A 24,986-nucleotide genomic window follows, 5' to 3' on the forward strand; every position below is an offset into this window, starting at 1 on the left:
ACTTATTGTGGGAAGCTTGTGGAAGGCTACCCAAAACCATTGACCCAAGTTAAACAATTTAAAGGCAATACCACCAAATACTAATTGAGTGCATGTAAACTTCAGACGCACTGGGAATGTGATGAAAGAAATAAAATATTCTTTCTACTATTATTCTGACATTTCAAAATTCTTAAAATAAAAGTGGTGATCCTAATTGACCTGAGACAGGGAATTTTTTACTAAGATTAAATGTCAGGAATTGTGAAAAACAGAGTTTAAATGTATTTGGCTAAGGTGTATGTAAACTTCTGACTTCAACTGTATGTGAAGTAACCAATCAGAAAGCTAATTGCTGGCCGGTAAACCAATCATTAAGCTAGTTGACTTCCGACTTCAAGGATTTGCCCTTTGTCAACTATGACCTCACCTTTGAATGTCGTTGATCTGATACAGGGTCACTGAGGAGGTTTTCAACAAAAGAAACCCAAATCCAGGATAGAGGGGTTCAGTGAACGTGGTGTAGAATGTGTAAAGGTGTGTCAGTGTACCAGAGGAGGACACACTATAGAAGGACAAAGTACCAGCTGGCCAGTCCAGATACACTCCAACTCTGCTAGATACAGGGCCAAGAATGGATCTACTACGGACTCCAGCATTGTAAAAGTCATAAACGCTGTCAGAGCAGTACATACACCAGGAATTGCTGGTGAGTCCAATACAAATGCCAGCCCTTCCCAACATTCCTTTGTACACCACACCAATAGCAGGCCCACCACCATCCCAGTCCACCTCCCAGTAATAACGAGAATCAGATAAGCCTTCTCTGCAGAGAACTTGGCGATAACGGTCAAATCTGTCTGGATGGTCTCCATAATGCTGCTCCTCCACCACCGGTGTCACCTTCCTGTTCCCCTCAGACAGTATCAGGTCTGGGTTTGCTGTACTTGGGTCCAAGGTGAGATGACAGGCATCTGTAGACAAAAGGAGAGTTTAATCAAACCACATCTTCATATCAAATGTTGTATTGTAGTTACAGGAAGGAGGAACAGGTATTGATTAGTTACTATAGTTCTGAATATACAGTTAATTAGGATTGAAGAGACTTACATTTCCTCGGCCCTGATTTCAGCCTGCACTCTCCACCATGATCCACACTGTTGGAGAAACAGGTTATTGACTGACAACGACCTAATAAAGCAGTCAACATTTAAACCATATTGTTGTGTTCTGGTGCACTATCCAAGGGACAATTAGTTGTACAACTAAATGCATTCAACTGAAATCTGTCTTCCGCATTTAACCCAACCCCTCTGAATCAGAGAGGTGCAGAGGGCTGCCTTAATGACATCCACGTCTTCGGCGCCCGGGAACAGTGGGTTAACTGCCTTATTCAGGGGCAGAACAACATATTTTTACCTTGTCAGCTCGGGGATTCAATCAAGCAACCTTTTGGTTAGTAGACCAGTGCTCTAAACACTAGGCTACTGGCCACACCCATTACTAGACACATACAGGTATAGTATCCTACCTACTGCATACAGAACAGAGTACAATTCATTACTAGAGACATACAGGTATTCTATCCTACCTACTGCATACAGAACAGAGTACAATTCATTACTAGAGACATACAGGTATTCTATCCTACCTACTGCATACAGAACAGAGTACAATTCACTACTAGAGACATACAGGTATTCTATCCTACCTACTGCATACAGGACGACAGTGGTGTAAAGTACTTTGCTAAAAATACCCAAAGGTACTTCTTAAGTCGTTGTTTTTGGTATCAGTAGTTTACTATTTATATACTTTTACTTCACTACATTCCTGAAGAAAGTAATGTTAGTTTTACTCGCTACATTTTCCCTGACACCCAAAGGTACTCGTTACATTTGTGAATCGTTTCAGGAAACTTTTTATCAAAACTTTTTATCAAAATTTATCAAATCAAAATTTCTTGGAACATGTGAACTTTCATTTGCCTTAACAACAGACTTCTATGCCATCTGTAAATACGAATATAATTCTTAAATTATGAGCCTAGTTGGTTTAGCCACGGAAAAAGGAAGGATCCTTCCCGCTAGCCATGATTGGCTGAGATAATGACTGGGCTGGACATGCAGGGAGAGGAGTTCTGATTGGTCTACCATGTAGCATGCGTCTGTCTGTAACATGAGCTGTTCAGTCTGTTTTTGAAAGATATTATTTAAAGACATTAACCATCTTGAACTACAAATGTTTTGCTACTTTCCTCAATAAAATTGATGCTCTGAATTTAACAGGAATTCCACAGATCTGTTGGAAAAAGCTACTTTCTGCAGATAACAAAACAAGATGTAGCTACAAACAAAACGGAGTTAAATGGTTCCAGTCTGAAGCATTCATTCATATGGATAATGGGGGCAGCAGGGTAGCCTAGTGGTTAGAGTAGTAACCGAAAGGATGCAAGAGAATCCCCGAGCTGACAAGGTACAAATCTGTCGTTCTGCCCCTGAACAAGGCAGTTAACCCACTGTTCCTAGACAAGTTAACCCACTGTTCCTAGGCCGTCATTGAAAATAAGAATTTGTTCTAAACTGACTTGCCTAGTTTAATAGAAGTAATATCAATAAAGGTTAAAAAAAATATTTAAAAAATAAGAGTTTAGCTACATTTTCAGATATTACACATTTCAAATTTTGTCAGAAAGTCATTTTCATAAAAAATAACGTTAGCTTGCTGGCTCGTAAGCTTGCTGGCTTGCCTCCAGTGTGCCTCTATAGCTCGGAACCTCCAGCGACGGTTCACAGTCCAGAGCTTCCAGTGACGGTCAACGGCCCGGAGCTTCCAGTGACGGTCAACGGCCCGGAGCTTCCAGTGACGGTCAACGGCCCAGAGCTTCCAGTGACGGTCAACGGCCCAGAGCTTCCAGTGACGGTCAACGGCCCGAAGCTTCCAGTGACGGTCAACTGCCCGGAGCTTCCAGTGACGGTCAACGGCCCGGAGCTTCCAGTGACGGTCAACGGCCCGGAGCTTCCAGTGACGGTCAACGGCCCGGAGCTTCCTGCGCTGGTGCCCAGTCCAGGTCCGGCGTCCAGTCCCGCTCCAGGTCCGGAGCCTTCCTCTACGCCAGTGCCGAGTCCAGGTCCGGCGTCCAGTCCCGCTCCAGGTCCGGAGCCTTCCTCTACGCCAGTGCCGAGTCCAGGCACGGCGTCCACTCCAGCTCCATGGCCAGACCTCTGCGCAGGTGCCCAGTCCAGGCACGGCGTCCAACCCAGCTCCATGGCCAGAGCCCTCCTCTGCGCCGGTGCCCAGTCCAGGCACGGCGTTCAGCACGGCGCCATGGCCGGATCTGGGGTCTGGGCGTGGGCTACGACCCGCACCGGAGCCGCCATCGACACTAGTCACCCCTCTACCCTCCCCATTTGGTTTCAGGTTTTGTAGCCTGAGACCGCACCTTTGCAGGGGGGGGTACTGTCACGCTTGACCATAGAGAGCCCTTGGTTCTCTATGGTGTTTTGGTCAGAGCGTGACTAGAGGGGGGGGGGGTCAGTGTATTTCTATGTTGGTGATTTGCATGATTCCCATTTATAGGCAGCTGGAAATCGTTGCCTCTAATTGGGGATCATATTTAGGTAGCCTTTTTCCCACTTGTGTTTTGAGTGAGTGCATTTGAGTGCTAAGTGGTTAGCGGGATGCTAAGTGGTTAGCGGGATGCTAAGTGGTTAGCGGGATGCTAAGTGGTTAGCGGGATGCTAAGTGGTTAGCGGGATGCTAAGTGGTTAGCGGGATGCTAAGTGGTTAGCGGGATGCTAAGTGGTTAGCGGGATGCTAAGTGGTTAGCGGGATGCTAAGTGGTTAGCGGGATGCTAAGTGGTTAGCGGGATGCTAACACCACGTAGTTCACGTTCGTTGTATGTTTGTTGTTGTCTTAGTTTCACTGTATATTAAAGATGTGGAACTCAACTCACGCTGCGCCTTGGGTCCGTCCTTTCTGACGATTGTGACAATTTTATAAGTGTCAAAGGCTTTTATTGACAATGACATGAAGTCGATGCAAGTCAACATTTGCAGTGTTGACCCTTCTTTTTCAAGACCTCTGCAATCCTCCCTGGCATGCTGTCCATTAACTTCTGTGCCACATCCTGACTGATGGCAGCCCATTCTTGCATAATCAATGAATGGAGTTTGTCAGAATTTGTGGGTTTTTGTTTGTCCACCCGCCTCTTGAGGATTGACCACAAGTTCTCAATGGGATTAAGGTCTGCGGAGTTTCCTGGCCATGGACCCAAAATATCGATGTTTTGTTCCCGAGCCACTTAGTTATCACTTTTGCCTTATGGCAAGGTGCTCTATCATGCTGGAAAAGGCATTGTTCATTACCAAACTGTTCCTGGATGGTTGGGAGAAGATTGCTCGGAGGATGTGTTGGTACCATTCTTTATTCGTGGCTGTGTTCTTTGGCAAAATTGTGAGCGAGCCCACTCCCTTGGCTGAGAAGCAACCCCACACATGAATGGTCTCAGGATGCTTTTCTGTTGGCATGACACAGGACTGATGGTAGCGCTCACCTTGTCTTCTCCGGACAAGCTTTTTCCGGATGCCCCAAACAATCCGAAAGGGGATTCATCAGAGAAAATGACTTTACCCCAGCCCTCTTTACCCCAGCCCTCAGCAGTCCAATCCCTGTACCTTTAGCAGAATATCAGTCTGTCCCTGACTTTTTTCCCAGAGAGAAGTGTCTTCTTTGTTGCCCTTCTTAACACCAGGCCATCCTCCAAAAGTCTTCGACTCACTGTGCGTGCAGATGCACTCACACCTGCCTGCTGCCATTCCTGAGCAAGCTCTGTACTGGTGGTGCCCCGATCCCGCAGCTGAATCAACATTAGGAGACGGTCCTGGCGCTTGCTGGACTCTTGGGCGCCCTGAAGCCTTCTTCACAACAATTGAACCGCTCTTTGAAGCTCTTGATGGTCCGATAAATGGTAGATTTAGGTGCAATCTGACTGGCAGCAATATCCTTGCCTGTGAAGCCCTTTTTGTGCAAAGCAATGATGACTGCACGTGTTTCCTTGCAAGTAACCATGATTGACAGAGGAAGAACAATGAGCAAGCACCACCCCTCCAAGCACCACTCTCCTTTTGAAGCTTCCAGTCTATTATTAAAACTCAATCAGCATGACAGAGTGATCTCCAGCCTTGTCCTCGTCAACACTCACACCTGTGTTAACTAGTGAATCACTGACATGATGTCAGCTGGTCCTTTTGTGGCAGGGCTGAAATGCAGTGGAAATGTTTTGGGGGGATTCAGTTCATTTGCATGGCAAAGAGGGACTTTGCAATTCATCTGATCACTCTTCATAACATTCTGGAGTATATGCAAATTGCCATCATACAAACTGAGGCAGCAAACTGTGAAAATTCATATTTGTGTAATTCTCAACTTTTGGCCACGACTGTATATCCCCTCACCAAGACAACCCTCAAGGAACTTCACTTGCAAACTGGAAACCATTTATCCTTATTGTAGGGATTTTAACAAAGCTAATTAGAAAACAAGGCTACCTAAATTCTATCAGCATGTCGAATGCAGCACCCGAGCCGGTAACACTCTGGACCATTGCTACTCTAACTGCCACAACACATACAAAGCCCTCCCCTCACCCTCCTTTCGGCAAATCTGACCAAGACTCCATTTTGTTGCTCCCTTTCTATAGGCAGAAACTTAAACAGGAAGCACCCGTGCTTAGGTCTATTCAACGCTGGTCTGAGCAATCGGATTCCACGCTTCAAGATTGTTTTGATCACGTGGACTGGGATATGTTCCGGGTAGCCTCAGAGAATAACATTAATGTATAACCTGAGTCGGTGAGTGAGTTTAGAAGGATGTTGTATCTACTGTGACTATTAAAACTTACCCTAACCAGAAACCGTGGATGGATGGTAGCATTTGCGCAAAATTGAATACATGTACCACAACATTTCGTCATGGCAAGGCGACTGGGAATATGGCCGAATACAAATTGTATAGTTATTCCCTCCGTAAGGCAATCAAACAGGCAAAACTTCAGTACAGAGACAAAGTGGAGTCGCAGTTCAACAGCTCAAACACGAGACGTATGTGGAAGGGTCGACAGACAATCACGGATTACAAAAAGAAAACCAGCCCCGGTGCGGACATAGACGTTTTGCTTCCAGACAAACTAAACACCTTTTTTGCCCGTTTTGAAAATAATACAGTGGCACCGACACGGCCCAAAGACTGTGGGCTCTCCTTCTCCGTGACCGACATGAGAGAAGGTATTATTGTAGGCTACTACTTTCACCACTTATAGTCTTGCAATCTTTGGTTGTTTACTACACTACTCTGTTTAGCACATGGCCTCAGATGTGAATTCTTAACTTCTAAAGGTTTAGGGGGCAGCATTTTCACTTTTGGATAATAGCGTGCCCAATTTCAACTTCCTGCTACTCATGCCAAGAATATAAGATATGCATATTATTAGTAGATATGGATGGGAAACACTGAAGTTTCTAAGACTGTTTGAATCATGTCTGTGAGTATAACAGAACTTATATAGCAGGCAAAACCCCGAGGACTAACCGTTCAGATTGTTTTGTTTGTTTTAGGTCTCTGACTGTTCAGTGAGTTCTCATTGGGAAACAACATTCCTTAGGAACTTGTTTTCAGTTTCTACCACATCCACTGGATGTCACCAGTCTTTGGAATTTGGTTGAGGTTATTCCTTTGTGCAATGAAGAAGTATGGCCATCAAGGAACTGCATAACACTGTTGAGAGTTGCGCAAGACTTGAAAAGTAGCTTGGTTTGTTGTCTTCCTGTATTGAACACAGATAGACCAGTCTTCAATTTGATTGATTATTAATGTTTTAAAATACATAAAGTTGTATTACAAAAGTAGTTTGAAATGTTTTGGCAAAGTTTACATGTCACTACAAAATATCTCAAAAGTTGCGTTGCGCAATTTGGAAGCTGTTTTTTTCTGGATAAAACGCGCCAAATAAATGGCCATTTGGATGTATATGGACGGAATTAATCGAACAAAAGGACCAATTGTGATGTTTATGGGACAGATTGGACTGCCAACAAAAGAAGCTCGTCAAAGGTAAGGCGTGTTTTATATTTTATTTCTGCGTTTTGTGTAGCGCCTGCAGGGTTGAAATATGCTACCCTCTTTGTTTACTGTTGTGCTATCATCAGATAATAGCTTCTTATGCTTTCGCCGAAAAGCCTTCTTAAAATCTGACATGTTGGCTGGATTCACAACGAGTGTAGCTTTAATTGAGTATCTTACATGTGTGATTTAATGAAAGTTAGATTTTTATATAATTTTATTTGAATTTGCCGCGCTGCATTTTCCCTGGCTTTTGGCCAAGTGGGATGCAAGCGTCCCCTATACCATAAGAAGTTAAACAGATGGGTAGGGCTAAGGCTTTACAGGGTGTGAACAATGCTGAATTGGTGGAGACAAAGAAGAGCTCTCCTTTAGGTGCACCAAAACATTCAGGGGCCATTTTCTCAAAAGGGGGTTACAAATTGATCAGATTTAGGTGCACCATTTTGTATCTCTGTCTCTGCTTTTATCCAATGAAAAAAAAAAACATTTCAAATGTTGCTACATAAGACCGAATTGAGGCGGTCGGTAACATTTTGAATGGACAGGACAATGGTCCAATTCTCTCACGTATCAAGAGAACATCCCTGGTCATCCCTACTGGCTCTGATCTAGAGGACTCACTAAACAGAGAACATCCCTGGTCATCCCTGCCGCCTCTGATCTGGGGGACTCACTAAACAGAGAACCTTCCTGGTCATCCCTACTGCCTCTGATCTGGGGGACTCACTAAACAGAGAACCTTCCTGGTCATCCCTACTGCCTCTGATCTGGGGGACTCAATAAACAGAACATCCCTGGTCATTCCTCCTCTGATCTGAGGACTCACTAAACAGAGAACATCCCTGGTCATCTCTACTGCCTCTGATCGAGAGGGCTCACTAAACACAAATGTCTCATTTGTAAGGATGTCTGATTGTTGGACTCCTTGCATCCGTTATCATCAAATAAAAAAACTATAAATAACGTAATTTGAAATGATTTATACTTTTACTTTTGATACTTAAGTATATTTAAAACCATACACGTTACTTTTTCAAGTATTATTTTACTGGGTTTCACTTTTACTTTTTTGAGTCATTTTATACTACTTTTTTCAAGTATATTTTACTTTTCCTCAAGTATGAGTCATTTTTATTAGTGCATAGAGAACTTTTCCTCAAGTACAATTCATAGAGAACAGAGGACAATTCAGAGACATACAGGTATTCTATCCTACCTACTGCATACAGAACGGAGTACAGTTCATTACGAGAGACATACAGGTATTCTATCCTACCTACTGCATACAGAACAGAGTACAATTCATTACTAGAGACATACAGGTATTCTATCCTACCTACTGCATACAGAACAGAGTACAATTCCAACAGGATATCAGAGATGCAGAAGAAGAGTATTCATGTGGTGATGATGTATGCTGTGTTGGAGTGCTCAGCCTGCTGGGTAAACTTCCCCTTAATTCTACCATCATGTCCTCATGTTACTGACCCTACTACACTACATATGACACAACCGCTGCTCACACTATTAGGACATCTATTCTGACTTACTTCAGCTTCATCAGCTTATATGTGGGATCCACCAGAGCAGCTGAAAGCAGTTCCCCTGCAGAGTCTCCTGGGTGATTGTAGCTCAGGTCCAGCTCTTTCAGGTGGGAGGGGTTTGACCTCAGAGCTGAAGACAGAGCAGCACAGCCCTCCTCTGTGACCAGACAGCCAGACAGCCTACAGAGAGACACAACAGATGTCTAGGTTGATGTACTGGTGTCAATCATCTTGTAGGACACCCATCCATTTGTCCATGACACAAACATTGTGATGAAATATTAGATTTTCAGAGTTTGTGTTTTACTAAGCTCAGTACCAACCTGTCTGAAACAGCTGTACTTACCCCAGTGTGTGTAGTTTACAGTCTGGATCCTCCAGTCCAGCAGACAGCCGTGTAACTCCTGAGTCCTGCAGGTCATTGTCTCTCAGCTCCAGGTGTTTCAGTTGTGAGTTGGGTGAACTCAGGACTGAGGCCAGATCAGAACAGCAACCCTCTGTCAGACCACACTGACCTAGACTAGAGGAGAGTAGAGGACAAACTTCATCATTAGTTACACAAACACGCGCACACACACTCACATTATCGTACACGTATGTTAAAGACATTTTGTAAATACAAAAATGATACATTAACAAATATTAATATTTGTCGGCCTCTCTACAGGCCTCTCTACAGGCCTCTCTACAGGCCTCTCTACAGGCCTCTCTACAGGCCTCTCTACAGGCCTCTCTACAGGCCTCTCTACAGGCCTCTCTACAGGCCTCTCTACAGGCCTCTCTACAGGAATATAACTTAATCTGGTAGAGCGTTACACTGCTGAGAAATAATCAAATTATAATCTAAAACATCAGCTCCATTCAGCATCTGATCTCTCTTTTGACGAACATATCAAGGACAGCTTTTTTCCATCTACGTAACATTGCAAAAATCCGAATCTTTCCGTCCAAACATGATGCAGAAAAATGTATCCATGCTTTTGTTAATTCTAGGTTAGACTACTGCAAAGCCCTACTTTCCGGCTACCCGGATAAAGCACTAAATAAACTTCAGTTAGTGCTTAATACGGCTGCTAGAATCCTGACTAGAACCAAAAAATGTGATCATATTACTCCAGTGCTAGCCTCCCTACACTGGCTTCCTGTTAAGGCAAGTACTGCTAACCTACAAAGCATTACATGGGCTTGCTCCTACCTATCTTTCCTATTTGGTCCTGCCGTACAGATGTACACATACGCTACAGTCACAAGACGCAGGCCTCCTAATTGTCCCTAGAATTTCTAAGCAAACAGCTGGAGGCAGGGCTTTCTCCTATAGAGCTCCATTTTTATGGAATGTCTGCCTACCCATGTGAGAGACGCAGACTCGGTCTCAACTTTTAAGTCTTTACTGAAGACTCATCTCTTCAGCGGGTCATATGATTGAGTGTAGTCTGGTCCAGGAGTGGGAAGGTGAACGGAAAGGCTCTGGAACAAAGAACCGCCCTTGCTGTCTCTGCCTGGCCGGTTCCCCTCTTTCCACTGGGATTCTCTGCCTCTAACCCTATTACAGGGGCTGAGTCACTGGCTTATTGGTGCTCTTTCATGCTGTCCCTAGGAGGGGTGCGTCACTTGAGTGGGTTGAGTCAGATGTGATCTTCCTATCTGGGTTGGCGCCCCACCTTGGGTTGTGCTGTGGCGGAGATCTTGGTGGGCTATACTCGGCCTTGTCTCAGGATGGTAAGTTGGTGGTTGAAGATATCCCTCTAGTGGTGTGGGGGCTGTGCTTTGGCACCGGGGTTATATCCTTCCTGTTTGGCCCTGTCTGGGGGGTATCATCGGATGGGGCCACAGTGTCTCCTGACCCCTCCTGTCTCAGCCTCCAGTATTTATGCTGCAGTAGTTTGTGTTGGGGGGCTATGGTCAGTTTGTTATATCTGAAGTACTTCTCTCTTATCCGGTGGCTAAAATGCTTGCTCACTAACCTAACTTCCATTCATGGTCAACGTAAGCTAGTTAACATTAGAATTCTACATCTAGCTACATATTGAACTTCCATCCTCTCAAGCCAGAACACAACAATGTATGAATTAATGGTTGGATCAGAATCGCCGCTCGGATGCTTTCTCCTGTGAGATACATTCGTGAGATACTTGTGAATTTAGGGAAATTAGGAAACACAGAGGTGAAATATTCATTATTTTATTTTGTAAAGAAATGTTTTCTTGGTAAATGTTTTGGGTAAGCCATGAATGAACCATGAATACACGCCACTGCTCGGCACCCAGAGTCAAATCAAGTATCAAAAATGAGATGTAGTTCTGAATTCACACACACTCTCGCTCTCTTACCCCAGTGTGTGTAGTTTACAGTCTGGATCCTCCAGTCCAGCAGAGAGCAGTGTAACTCCTGAGTCCTGCAGGTCATTGCTTTTCAGCTCCAGTTGGTTCAGTTGTGAGTTGGGTGAACTCAGGACTGAGGCCAGATCTGAACAGCAACCCTCTGTCAGACCACACTGACCTAGACTAGAGGGCAGAAGGGAAAGCTTAGCACACACATCTCTGGTGACAGAATGGTAACTTCTGTCTGCCTCTGTGTTGAGTCTAAGATGGGGAAACAGTCTTTCATTGGTATCTATAGAAGATAAATTGCAATATTTGGTTGGATGCCATATCAAATTTAGGAGCACCAGAATAATCTATTTTTAAATTGATTGAGATTTAGCCTGTTGGGCCGAGTGTAAATTATTCCTACTAAATGTTAAAACACATCTGAAACAAAATGTTTGCATATAAAGTTACCAGGTTGATAGTAGGGCTGCATAACATGGGCAGAAAATCTAACTCTAAACCAAATATTGCCATTTTTTTGATAGATGTTTGATTTATAGATCAAAAGACTTGAACTGTTGGAAACATAAATAGAATGATTATTCTAATTCTATGGTTGGTGTTTAGCATGACAAAAAAAAGCCAGGTAGGAATTATGACAGGGTAGGAACCAAAGTGTTGTGTTTCCCAGTGGACACTAATCACATTTAAATAGATGTGACATTTAGACAAAGATTTTAGCTAATTCAGAACATGCTGTTGCACAAGCATGCTGATCTTCACCACCACTGGTAGCAACCTGTGTTAGAGCTAACGTGTGCATTTAGCTAGCCAGCTACCTAGCTAGCAATTACCATTATTTTAGGTACATGCCAGGTTAAGGCATCCAATAAACAGTTCGGAACAGTTCTTGCATTTATTATGAAGACATTTTTGTTTTCGGGTTTTTCGGCGTTTCGTGCACACGTTTTCTCGAGGCACGCCGAAGTCGATGCCCCTTTGTCTGATTGGTCAACAGTAGAGATTATTCACTAAAGTATGTTGTCATTCAATGAGATATGACTTGTTCATCTGCACATTTTTTCCACTTAAGACACACTACAGCAAACAACTTACTTGGTAAAATTGTACAACCGTGTGCTGTCTGCTTGAGTGACCTGGCGGCTGCGGTAAAGCGAGATCATAGCCTTTCCTATAAGCTGTTGAGTCGAGACCCACAACTGAGCCAAATGCAATCTATAGAATTAAATATTCTCAAAGGGCCATTATTTGGATGAAATGTTCCCTGCAGTTTACAGCCTAGAGTGGAATTTTCTAAGACAATTATTCATTGCAATGTGGTGTTGTAGGCTAGATAATTGTATTGTCACTAAACAAGATCAATATGGGAGTTTTTTTTTAGCTGCGTGTCTCATGTCTTCACTGTTCTTTCAGTGACGCACCATGGTCTTATATTAAATATTCAAATGACTGTATGTGTGGTTTGATATTAGCTAGTTATCCTATTGCAGATCTGGACAACCGATCCACTATTGTCACTATTTATGGTCGATAGAGGACAGGATAAACAGGTAGACTGGTAGTATCATGACAGAAGGAGAGACCCAGATGCACATGGTTGGAGTCTAATAATGTTTAATAATCCAAAAGGAGAAGGCAAGAGAATGGTCGTGGACAGGCAAAAGGTCAAAACCAGATCAGAGTTCAGGAGGTGCAGAGTGGCAGACAGGCTCGTGGTCAGGCAGGCGGGTACAGAGTCTAGAACAGGCAAAGGTCAAAACCCGGGAGGGCTAGAAAAAAAGAAAAGCAAAGGCAGGAGAACGAGAAACACGCTGGTTGATTTGGAACATAGACGAGACAGGAAACAGGAAACAGGAAACAAGCAACACCTGGAGGGGGTGGAGACAATAACAAGGACAGGTGAAACTGATCAGGGTGTGCTAGGTAGACTATACAGTGACTATTATTTATGGTGGATAGAGGACAGGATATACAGTTAGACTGGTAGACTACAGTGCCTTCAGAAAGTATTCATCCTCCTTGACTTATACCATATTTTGGTGTGTCACAGCCCGATTTCAAAATTCATTAAACGTATGATTTGTGTCACCCATCTACTCAACATAGAGTACCACAGTATGAGCCATAATACCCATAAAACCTAGCGGTCAAACAGGAAAATGGTTCCAATCGTTTTTCCCCCCCATTGGGGATTTCAAAAAGTACCAAAACACCTTGATATAGGGAAGGCAGATGCAAGCAGATGAGGAAATTAGGTAGGAAAACCCTTCAAACGTGTGAATTTAACACCCCCCACCCCCCAAAATTAAAAATCTGTCCTAAAAAAAAGGGAACAGGCTTTGAGAGGGTAGGTATCTGCTACTTGAGTTCATATTTCAAAACCAGAGTCAAATTAACTAGACCTCAGCCACAACAGTGATTCTGGATTCTGATACCGAACACTCACCCCAGTGTGTGTAGTTTACAGTCTGGATCCTTCAGTCCAGCAGACAGCCGTGTAACTCCTGAGTCCTGAAGGTCATTGTCTCTCAGCTCCAGTTGTTTCAGTTGTGAGTTGGGTGAACTCAGGACTGAGGCCAGAGCTGAACAGCAACCCTCTGTCAGACCACAGTGACCTAAACTAGAGGGCAGAAGAGCACATGTTGAAAACATCCACATAACTCATACTGAAGATATTTAACTCACACTAGTGTCTGTATGTTGCAGAGTGGACTGGTTAGTCCATCACAGAGCAGCTCCACTCCTCTGTCTCCCAGGTCATTGTTGTGGCTGAGGTCCAGTTCTCTCAGGGGGGAGTTTGGTGTCTGCAGAGCTGAGGCCAGAGTCTCACAGGATTCATATGTGAGGTCACAGTGATCCAGTCTGGAGAGAGAGGAGATGTGTCGACACTGTTAAATATGCAAAGCTTTAAGAATAATGAGATGCATTAAGACAATAACAGAAAGGCACATGATTTAACAATGTTAAAGACAAACATACTAACTAGATTCAAAATATTCTATATCAGTACTCTGTGGATACTGAAGAAAATGTGCTTACACTAGTCTCTCCATGTTGCAGAGTGGACTGGTTAGTCCAACACAGAGCAGCTCCACTCCTCTGTCTTCCAGGTCATTGTTGCTGAGGTCCAGTTCTCTCAGGGGGGAATTTGGTGTCTGCAGAGCTGAGGCCAGAGTCTCACAGGATTCATATGTGAGTTTACAGCCAGCTAGTCTGGAGAGAGATGTGTCGATACACAGTGAAATACACAAAGCTTTAATGACACAGTATATCACAAGTGAGTACACCTCACATTTTTGTAAATATTTGAGTATATTTTTTTTTCATGTGACAACACTGAAGAAATGACACTTTGCTACAATGTAAAGTAGTGAGTGTACAGTTTGTATAACAGTGTAAATTTGCTGTCCCCTCAACATAACTCAACACACAGCCATTAATGTCTGAACCGCTGGCAACAAAGGTGAGTACACCCCTAAGTGAGAATGTCCAAATTGGGCCCAAAGTGTCAATATTTTGGTGGCCACCATCGTTTTCCAGCACTGCCTTAACCCTCTTGGAGTTCACCAGAGCTTCACAGGTTGCCACTGGAGTCCTCTTCCACTCCTCCATGACGACATCACGGACCTGGTGGATGTTAGAGACCTTGCTCTCCTCCATCTTCCATTTGAGGATGCCCCACAGATACTCAATAGGGTTTAGGTCTGGAGACATGTTTGGCCAGGCCATCACCTTTACCCTCAGCTTCTTTAGCAAGGCAGTGGTCGTCTTGGAGGTGTGTTTGGGGTCGTTATCATGTTGGAATACTGCCCTGCGGCCTAGTCTCCGAAGGGAGGGGATCATGCTCTGCTTCAGTACATGTTGGCATTCATGGTTCCCTCAATGAACTGTAGCTCCCCAGTGCCGGCAGCACTCATGCAGCCCCAGACCATGACACTCCCACCACCATGCTTGACGGTAGGCAAGACACTTGTCTTTGTACTCCTCACCTGGTTGTCGCCACACACACTTGACACCATCTGAAATAAATAAACTTATCTTGGTCTCGTCAGACCACAGGACATGGTTCCAGTAATCCATGTCCTTAGTCTGCTTGTCAAACTGTTTACGGGCTTTCTTGTGCATCAGCTTTAGAAGAGGCTTTCTTGTGCATCAGCTTTAGAAGAGGCTTCCTTCTGGCACGACAGCCATGCAGACCAATTTGATGTGGTGTACAGCGTATGGTCTGAGCACTGACAGGCTGACCCCCACCCCTTCAACCTCTGCAGCAATGCTGGCAGCACTCATACGTCTATTTCCCAAAGACAACCTCTGGATATGACGCTGAGCACATGCACTCAACTTCTTTGGTCGACCATGGTGAGGCCTGTTCTGAGTGGAACCTGTCCAGTTAAACCGCTGTATGGTCTTGGCCACCGTGCTGCAGCTCAGTTTCAGGGTCTTGGCAATCTTCTTATAGCCCAGTCCATCTTTATGTAGAGCAACAATTATTTTTTTCAGATACTCAGAGAGTTCGTTGCCATGAGGTGCCCTGTTGAACTTCCAGTGACCAGTCAGTATGAGGGAGTGTGAGAGCAATGACACCAAATTTAACACACCTGCTCCCCATTCACACCTGAGACCTTGTAACACTAACGAGTCACATGACACCAGGGAGGGAAAATGGCTAATTGGGCCCAATTTGGACATTTTCACTTAGGGGTGTACTCACTGTTGTGATATACTGTATGCATTAAGACAAAAACAGAAGGGCACATGATTTAACAATGTTAAAAACACACACATACTAACCATATACAAACCATATACAGAAATATATAAACACCCACAGTGGCTACTGAAGGACGTTAACTCACACTAGTGTCTGTATGTTGCAGAGTGGACTGGTTAGTCCAACACAGAGCAGCTTCACTCCTCTGTCTTCCAGGTTATTGTAGCTGAGGTCCAGTTCTCTCAGGGGGAGTTTGGTGTCTGCAGAGCTGAGGCCAGAGTCTCACAGGATTTATATGTGAGTTTACAGTGATCCAGTCTGGAGAGAGGAGATAATCTGTTAGATATACAAATCCTTCATTATAATGATACTGTATACATCAACTCAATAACAGAACTTACAGTGCTCTCTTGCAGGTTCTCACTACCGGCAGCAACCTCTGATAACCTTTCTCTGATGTGTTGTATGTCTTCAGGTCAAACTCCTCCAGCACCTCCTCTGACATCAGTAACAGGTAGGCCAGGGCTGAACATTGGTCAGGTTTTAGTCTTGTTTCTGAAAGAGTTCCTGATCGCAGGGAGGTCTGCATGTCTTCAACTAGAGAGTTGGCACCAAGTTCATTCAGACAGTGGAACAAGTTGATGATCCTTTCTGGTGAGGATTCCCTTTCGATGTTGTCTGAAAGGTACCTGACTGTTCTCTCAACTGTTTCCTCATTGGTCTGTGTTGTACTTCCTGTCTGTGTCAGAAGGCCTCGTAACAGATTCTGATTGGACTCCAGTGAGAGACCCAGAAGGAAGCGGAGGAACAGGTCCAGGTGTCCATTCTCACTCTTCAAGGCCTGGTCCACTGCTCTCCTGTGTAAGTCAGACAACTGGATTGACTCCTCTTCATCATCCTTCTCATCTTCATCATGATTGTAATCATCATCACCATAATCACAGTAATCATCATGATCATAACTTGTGACTGATTTTCTGATTGACTTCTCTTCATCATCACTAGTGACTGTTTTTCTGATTGACTCCCTCTCTTCATCATAACTAGTGACTGCATTTCTGATTGACTCCCTCTCTTCATCATAACTAGTGACTGCTTTTATGATTGACTCCTTTTCTTCATCATCACTAGTGACTGCTTTTATGATTGACTCCTTCTCCTCATCGTCACTAGTGGAGGAGAAAACATTTTCCTTCTTGTCCAGACATGATTCTAAAGCATGCACTGCTGCTAGAAACTCCTGAATGCTCAGATGCACAAAGCTGTAGACCTTGTCTTGGTACAGCCCAGATTCTTCTTTAAAGATCTCTGTACACAATGCTGAGTACTCTGATGCCTCTGTGACATCAAGGCCACACTCTCTCAGGTCCTCCTCATAGAAGATCAGGTTGCCCTTCTGCAGCTGTTGGAAAGCCAGCTTTGCCAGTTTCAGGATCATCTCTTTGTCTGACTGTGACAGTTCCTTTGGGTTTGTCTCTGTGGCTTTGTTGTACTTCCTGTTCTTCACGATGATTTGGATGAGTATGAAGTGTGAGTACATCTGGGTCAGAGTTTTGGGGACATCATCCTTCCATGCCTCTTTCAGTATCATCTCAAGGACCGTGGCTGATATCCAACAGAAGACTGGCATGTGGCACATGATGTGGAGGATCCTTGATGTCTTCATGTGTTTGATGATTTCATTGGCCAGATTCTGATCTGTGATTTTCTTCCTGAAATACTCCTCCTTCTGTGGATCATTGAACCCTCGTACCTCTGTCACCTGGTCAACACACTCAGGAGGGATCTGATTGGCTGCTGCAGGCCTTGAGGTTACCCAGAGGAGAGCAGAGGGAAGCAGATTCCTCTTGATGAGGTTTATCAGCAGCACGTCCACTGAGGTTGGCTTCGTGACATCACAGCACTTCTCATTGTTTTTGAAGTCTAGAGGAAGTCGACACTCATCCAGACCATCAAAAATGAAAACAGTTTTGGTTTCACCATCTTCAATGCTGTCAATCTCTTTCAGCTCTGAGAAGTAGTGGGAAAGAAGTTGCATCAGACTGTATTGGTCCTTTTTCAGGTTCAGATCACGGAAAGGAAGAGGAAACATGAAATGAACATCCTGATTTGCTTTTCCCTCTGCCCAGTCAAGGATGACCTTCTGCACAGAGACTGTTTTTCCAATGCCTGCGATTCCTTTTGTCAGCACAGTTCTGATAGGTTTGTCTTGTCCAGGTAAAGGCTTGAAGATGTCGTTGCATTTGATTGGTGTCTCTTGTGTGGTTCGTTTCTTGGATGCCATCTCTATCTGTCTAACCTCATGTTCATTATTGAGCCCTCCACTTCCACCCTCTGTGATGTAGAGCTCTGTGTAGATGTCCTTGAACAGACTCTGGTTTCCATGGTGTCCAATTCCTTCAGATATGTGTTGATACTTGTGTTTCAGTTTAGCCTTAATGTCTTGTTGGACTGTCAGCAGAGTTTGACCTGTAGGAAAACAATGAGAGTTGGGACTCATAAGTTAGTGTGTGTGTGTGTGTTTTATAGGGGTGTTTGTACCGTTCTTGGTAATATTATATGAAACACAGTCTTACTTCTTCTGTCCAAAAGGTTGTGTGTGATCTTTAATACATCCTCACTGTCCAAACTCTCCACTTCCTTATTGTCATCTGGTAATGGTTCCTGGCTGAAAGCAGGTGGCCGATCACACTTCATTGATAGCAGGCTGGTTGTAGGTGACTCTGCTCTGGGCTTCTGGACACTGAACAAAACAGGGAGACAGATGACCTCATCAATATCACATTAATAGCTCATCTACTTCCTTTTAACAACTGTATAATGGAACTTCTACAAGTCCTATAGGTTCTTTTTAAATTTGGTCATTAGATTTTCAGACTTAAATGATCTTGGCAACACTTTTCTCAAAAATGTGTTTTATATCTTTAAGAGAACTGTACATTTTACAATTCATCTCTTACCTCTCAGAACTGGTGTCTTGATTCACTTTAGAGACGGTGGTCCCCTCCCTTCTCTCTCCAGAGAGACTCATTTTAGAGGCAGTGGTCCCCTCCTTTCTCTCCCCAGAGAGACTCATTTTAGAGACAGTGGTCCCCTCCTCTCTCTCCCCAGAGAGACTCATTTTAGAGGCAGTGGTCTCGTCCTCTCTCTCTCCAGAGAGACTCGTTTCAGATGTAAATCACAGTTTACTTAGCTACAATAAGAAATAACCAAACTGTACATTTGTCTGAACATTGTTAGTACCACCCAGCACACGCAGAGAACATGTCTAACTGACAGGCTAGTATCCTGTGTGAGATAAGCAGACCTTTATACCCTGATAAAACAGCAATAAATGTTCTGTAAACGTTAACCCTAGAGGCTTCTAGGGAGGTGTTATGGCCTCTACAGAGTTAGAAAGGTCAGCTGTTACAGAGTAAAATAACAGTAATAAAGAATTGTAGTCAAACAATCATAAAAATATCCTCAGTCCACTTTCTATAATCTGTCATGTCTTTACCTACTCCTCCATTCAGACAGTCTATAATCTGTCATGTCTTTACCTACTCCTCCATTCAGACAGTCTATAATCTGTCATGTCTTTACCTACTCCTCCATTCAGACAGTCTATAATCTGTCATGTCTTTACCTACTCCTCCATTCAGACAGTCTATAATCTGCCATGTCTTTACCACTCCTCCATTCAGACAGTCTATAATCTGTCATGTCTTTACCTACTCCTCCATTCAGACAGTCTATAATCTCATAATCATTGTCTATAATCATGTCTTTACCTACTCCTCCATTCAGACAGTCTATAATCTGCCATGTCTTTACCTACTCCTCCATTCAGACAGTCTATAATCTGTCATGTCTTTACCTACTCCTCCATTCAGACAGTCTATAATCTGTCATGTCTTTACCTACTCCTCCATTCAGACAGTCTATAATCTGCCATGTCTTTACTACTCCTCCATTCAGACAGTCTATAATCTGTCATGTCTTTACCTACTCCTCCATTCAGACAGTCTATAATCTGTCATGTCTTTACCTACTCCTCCATTCAGACAGTCTATAATCTGTCATGTCTTTACCTACTCCTCCATTCAGACAGTCTATAATCTGTCATGTCTTTACCTACTCCTCCATTCAGACAGTCTATAATCTGTCATGTTTTTACCTACTCCTCCATTCAGACAGTTACTGACAAACCAAGACAGTCTATAATCTGTCATGTCTTTACCTACTCCTCCATTCAGACAGTCTATAATCTGTCATGTTTTTACCTACTCCTCCATTCAGACAGTTACTGACAAACCAAGACAGTCTATAATCTGCCATGTCTTTACCTACTCCTCCATTCAGACAGTCTATAATCTGTCATGTTTTTACCTACTCCTCCATTCAGACAGTTACTGACAAACCAAGACAGTCTATAATCTGCCATGTCTTTACCTACTCCTCCATTCAGACAGTCTATAATCTGTCATGTCTTTACCTACTCCTCCATTCAGACAGTCTATAATCTGTCATGTCTTTACCTACTCCTCCATTCAGACAGTCTATAATCTGCCATGTCTTTACCTACTCCTCCATTCAGACAGTCTATAATCTGTCATGTCTTTACCTACTCCTCCATTCAGACAGTCTATAATCTGTCATGTTTTTACCTACTCCTCCATTCAGACAGTCTATAATCTGTCATGTTTTTACCTACTCCTCCATTCAGACAGTCTATAATCTGTCATGTCTTTACCTACTCCTCCATTCAGACAGTTACTGAGAAACTAAGACTTTCTGTTAGGTGTTTCTTATGTGGAGGAAACATTATCCAATGTGATTGTCTGTATGTTTCCATAGAATAGGTGATGTTATTGACCAACCCTGCCAGGTTGTCCGTCTAACCTTAACTCATGTGTCATGAACCAGACCTCTTCATTTTATGTCAATACAGCACATGGGTCAATTACTCTGGTTTAAGCGTCACGGTTCCAAGCCAAAGTTCCACCCCATTGGCCAGCAGTTCCCCAGTTCCCCACTAGGCTACCCTGGGGCGGCAGCGTAGCCTAGTGGTTAGAACGTTGGACTAGTAACCGGAAGGTTGCAAGTTCAAACCCCCGAGTTGACAAGGTACAAATCTGTCGTTCTGCCCCTGAACAGGCAGTTAACCCACTGTTCCTAGGCCGTCATTGAAAATAAGAATTTGTTCTTAACTGACTTGCCTGGTTAAATAAAGGATAAAAAAAAATATATATATATTTTTTTAATTCTAGCAAACTTGTCTGTACCGCCACGCCCACAGCTGAAGCCGGTCTGCTTGTTTACTTTCTGAAGGATTGCGAGTTCCCTGGCAGAAGGCCCAGCTCCCTAGCCTGTCATCATGCCACTCCTTGTCAAACACTAACATGTGACCCGATTCAGGAAACCAGACAAATCACGACTTCACAGGAGAGCCATTTGGAACATAAAAAATGTTTTTTTTTATCAAAATGCTTTTTTTTTTCGGCAGAAATGTCTTCGTGAACATGTGAACTTTGATGTGCCTTAAAAACAAACTCGTACGCCATCTGTAAATACGAATACAATTGTTAAATTAGGAGCCTTGTTGGTTAAGCCACAGAAAAAGTTAGCAACCTTCCCACAAGCCATGATTGGCTGAGATAATGAGTGGGCTGTACATGCCAATGTGAGTTCGGATTGGTCTGCTATAGAAGGCTTCTGTCTATTTGAGTTAGTCAGACTGTGTTGGTAATCCCGTCCAACGCTGCTTTAAAAGAATTTATCGTGTGGTGGAGCTGCAAAAGTGTTGCTCTCCACTTTCTGGAGGATCGAGTTTTGAAATCAGTGGAATTAGAGTATGATCGCTAAAGAGATGGAGGAAACACCTGTCTCCGGATTACATCTTCAAACTAAGGGCAACCGTGACAGGGAAACTGTTCCATCATGCAAAATGATGTATACAGGTAAGATAGTCTAGCTAGCTACATTTTCATATATTACACGTTTCTAATTTGGACAGAAGTGGTTTCCTTTCAAGACAAAGTGTACTGTTAGCTAGCCAGCTAACGTTAGCTGTCTGGCTCCATAGCTGAATTCGTATCCCAAAGCCATATTCATGCAGGGTAGTAATAACATGATTTGACACTGTGTTCATTGTTGTTTAACTAGCTAACTTTAGCTTTCTGGCTCTTTAGCTAACGTTATGTGACGTGTGTGAACTTACACTTTGTTTACCTAGCTAGGTTAATTGTATACCTAGATAGTTATATGTCTTATGCTAAAGTGTAGTTAGCTAGCTTGCTAACGTTAGCTAGCTTCCTAACATTAGCTGGCTGGCTCACTAGCCAACATTATTATTCATTTCCCAGAGCCGTATGCTGTTCTAGTTAGAGCTCGTTAGCTAATGTTACGTGACGTGTGTACAATATGGCAGGTGTCAGTGAACGTCTGCAAAAAAGTGTAATGAAATTGTGCCAGCTGAGCTGGTTAGGCTGTTTTCATGTTATCCAGAGGTAAACAAATCATCGGCCAGAGGGTCAAGTGTGCACTTCCAGAGCTCTCCAAGATGGGTGGGGCTAAAGTTTAAGAAGGTGTGAACGATGCAGAATGGGTGTAGACCCAGAAGAGCTCTTCACTAGATACCAAAACATTCAAGGTCAATTTCTCAAAAGTGAGTTTACAAGTTGATCAACTTTCCATTATTCCTCAAATGCAGTGTATGAGATTTCAATCTAGAGCTTTGAGTCTCTACTTTAAAAAAAAAAAATGTTAAACACAATTTAAGACCGAAATGGTGAGTTACATATGTTTGTTTCCTTTTAGCTCATTTTCTGTCTCATTTTCTGTCAAAGTTTTTTTTACATAGCATGAAACTTGGTATACTTGTACAGTTTGGAGCCCTGAACATTTTTCAGACATGGAGCCATCACATAATCATCACATAAACACTTACCGGTGGCCATTTTCCCAATACGGAGCCATCACATAATCATCACATAAACACTTACCGGTGGCCATTTTCCCGATATGGAGCCATCACATAAACACTTACCGGTGGCCATTTTCCCAATACGGAGCCATCACAAAAACACTTACCGGTGGCCATTTTCCCGATATGGAGCCATCACAAAAACACTTCCTGGTGGCCATTTTGGTCAGGGTCCCAAACTGTACAACTGTACCAAGTTTCATGCTTTTATAAAAAAGTGAACATCATTTTCACATATTGTCTGGACTATTTATAATCAGTGAAAATAAGTGAACAAGTGCACATTTTTGGAGGAAGGAGAGATGATTGGGACAAACAAACATACAAACCCACACACACACCCACACACACACACAACATCAATGTACAGTAGTAATCTATTTCTCACCTCTGTGTTGATCTCTGCTCTCCATCCTGCTGTCTGGTGACCTGAAGAGAGAGTCAACACTGTTACTGAAGGGAGAGTCGAATTATCAATGATACTGAAGGGAGAGTCAAGTTACAAAGTACGTCGCTGAAACACTTCCTCCCTGTAGGAACCAGAAGGGAGAATCAGCACTGATACTGAAGGGAGAGTCGAATTACCAACTATTAAGCTGAAACACCTCCTCCCTGTAGGAACCACCCTATGACGCATGTGACTGCCACTTCCCCCCTCTGCACCCCCTCTGTGTGTGTGTGTGTGTGTGTGTGTGTGTGTGAGATAACGTCTATGGTTACTATGCAGTCTGATCACTATAATTTGGTGGTGACGTGTCCTCTGAAACATGACCCGCTAAGCTGACTACTTCTTAACACACTACTCACTTAATCAGGAAGTCAGCCATATCAATGTGTTGGAGGAAACAGGTCATGGCTAGAAGGGATCCAGCATTTGTCCGATTAATGTCAAGAGTTGACATTTGTTGCATTTTAGCTAACCCTTTTCTGAACTTCTAACTGCTATGTTAATTATCCTAACCTGATATGTTAGTTCTCCTAACCTACTATGTTAATTCTCCAAACATGCTGTGTTAATTCTCCAAACATGCTATGTTAATTCTCCAAACATGCTGTGTTAATTCTCCAAACATGCAATGTTAATTCTCCTAACCTGCTATGTTAATTCTCCTAACCTGATATGTTAATTCTCCTAACCTGCTACGTTTGTTCTCCTAACCTGCTATGTTAATTCTCCAAACATGCTGTGTTAATTCTCCTAACCTGCTATGTTCATTATCCTCCTAACCTGCTGTGTTAGTTCTCCTAACCTGCTATGTTCATTATCCTCCTAACCTGCTATGTTAATTCTCCTAACCTGCTATGTTAATTCTCCTAACCTGCTATGTTAATTCTCCAAACATGCTGTGTTAATTCTCCAAACATGATATGTTAATTCTCCAAACATGCTGTGTTAATTCTCCTAACCTGCTACGTTAATTCTCCTAACCTGCTATGTAAATTCTCCTAACCTATGCTATGTTAAAAAAAAGCCCCCCAGCCCTTTGGAGCTGAAGGCCGGCTGTACACAGCCTTGGATCACACCCCAGGCTGTAGTGGCACCTCAGCACTGAATGCAGTGTCTTAGACCGCTGGGCCACCTGGGAGGCCTCTGTCGTGGCATGGATTTTGACAGCGGAAGAGCAGCCTTTTCCAGCCGTGACTTTAAGGTATGGCTTGTTTTAACCAAGAGTGTGTGTGGTTATTAGTAAAGGACTCACACTGGCCTTGGCTTAAACAAATAACGCTAACTAAAGGTAATCACAGGAGATGGCTGGAACTAAAGGTAATTACAGGAGATGGCTGGAACTAAAGCTAAACAAAGTTGATGGCTGGAACTTGTACTTTCTCTAGTTACTTCCTTCTCCTCAGTTGGAGATTGCCCAGCATGCTCTGCTCCACATCACCGGTTGGTGGTGCTACGGCTCTCCCATGATGAACTAATATCAATCCTCCATAGAGTTTTGTACACCCAAGGTTTGGAAGGTGGCCCATGTACTCTCCCTTCACTAAGGTGCTGACCCTTGTGACCTAAATCAGCCCTATTTCTCAACTGTCTTGCCTAGCTAAAATATTATAATCCTTGATGAATTCTCAGCTAAGATCTTTCTTGTCTTTGCAATGTATTGTAAATATACATCAGTAAGGTTTAGACCAGGACTATCTCTGCTGCATCCCTAATTTTACTGTAAATCATGTGGTTGTCTGTGTGGATAAAAGGAAACATGGTGCCATCTTCATTGACCTGTCAAAGGCTTTCAATTCTGTTGATCACTCACTGCTAATTCAGAGGATTTCCTCAATTGGCCAAGACCTGGCTGCATGTAACTGGTTTAAAAATGACTTAACTCAA

At 43.3% G+C, this 24,986-nt stretch overlaps 1 protein-coding gene across 5 annotated transcripts; it reads right to left on the reverse strand.

The window, feature by feature from the left end:
• Window positions 1–228: 228 nt before the first annotated feature.
• LOC112241889 (NACHT, LRR and PYD domains-containing protein 3-like) lies at window positions 229–23,207 on the reverse strand. Of its 5 annotated transcripts, XM_042313264.1 has the most exons (12): window positions 23,043–23,207; window positions 18,648–18,880; window positions 18,264–18,430; window positions 16,089–18,156; window positions 14,016–14,189; window positions 13,662–13,838; window positions 13,423–13,596; window positions 10,977–11,150; window positions 8,993–9,166; window positions 8,653–8,826; window positions 1,090–1,136; window positions 230–953 (listed from the first exon to the last, which is right to left on the reverse strand). In XM_042313264.1, exons 2-12 carry the CDS (start codon window positions 18,806–18,808, stop codon window positions 406–408), a joined length of 4,038 nt encoding a protein of 1,345 aa, XP_042169198.1. In that variant the 5' UTR covers window positions 18,809–18,880; window positions 23,043–23,207; the 3' UTR covers window positions 230–405. The 5 variants fall into 5 exon arrangements, with proteins under 5 accessions (XP_042169200.1, XP_042169201.1, XP_042169199.1 ...); XM_042313266.1 differs by lacking the exon at window positions 13,423–13,596 and having other exon boundaries at window positions 229–953; XM_042313267.1 differs by lacking the exon at window positions 10,977–11,150 and having other exon boundaries at window positions 229–953.
• Window positions 23,208–24,986: the final 1,779 nt, after the last annotated feature.

This window comes from Oncorhynchus tshawytscha, unplaced genomic scaffold, assembly GCF_018296145.1.
Source record: "Oncorhynchus tshawytscha isolate Ot180627B unplaced genomic scaffold, Otsh_v2.0 Un_contig_9368_pilon_pilon, whole genome shotgun sequence".
Classification (NCBI taxonomy): Eukaryota; Metazoa; Chordata; class Actinopteri; order Salmoniformes; family Salmonidae; genus Oncorhynchus; species Oncorhynchus tshawytscha.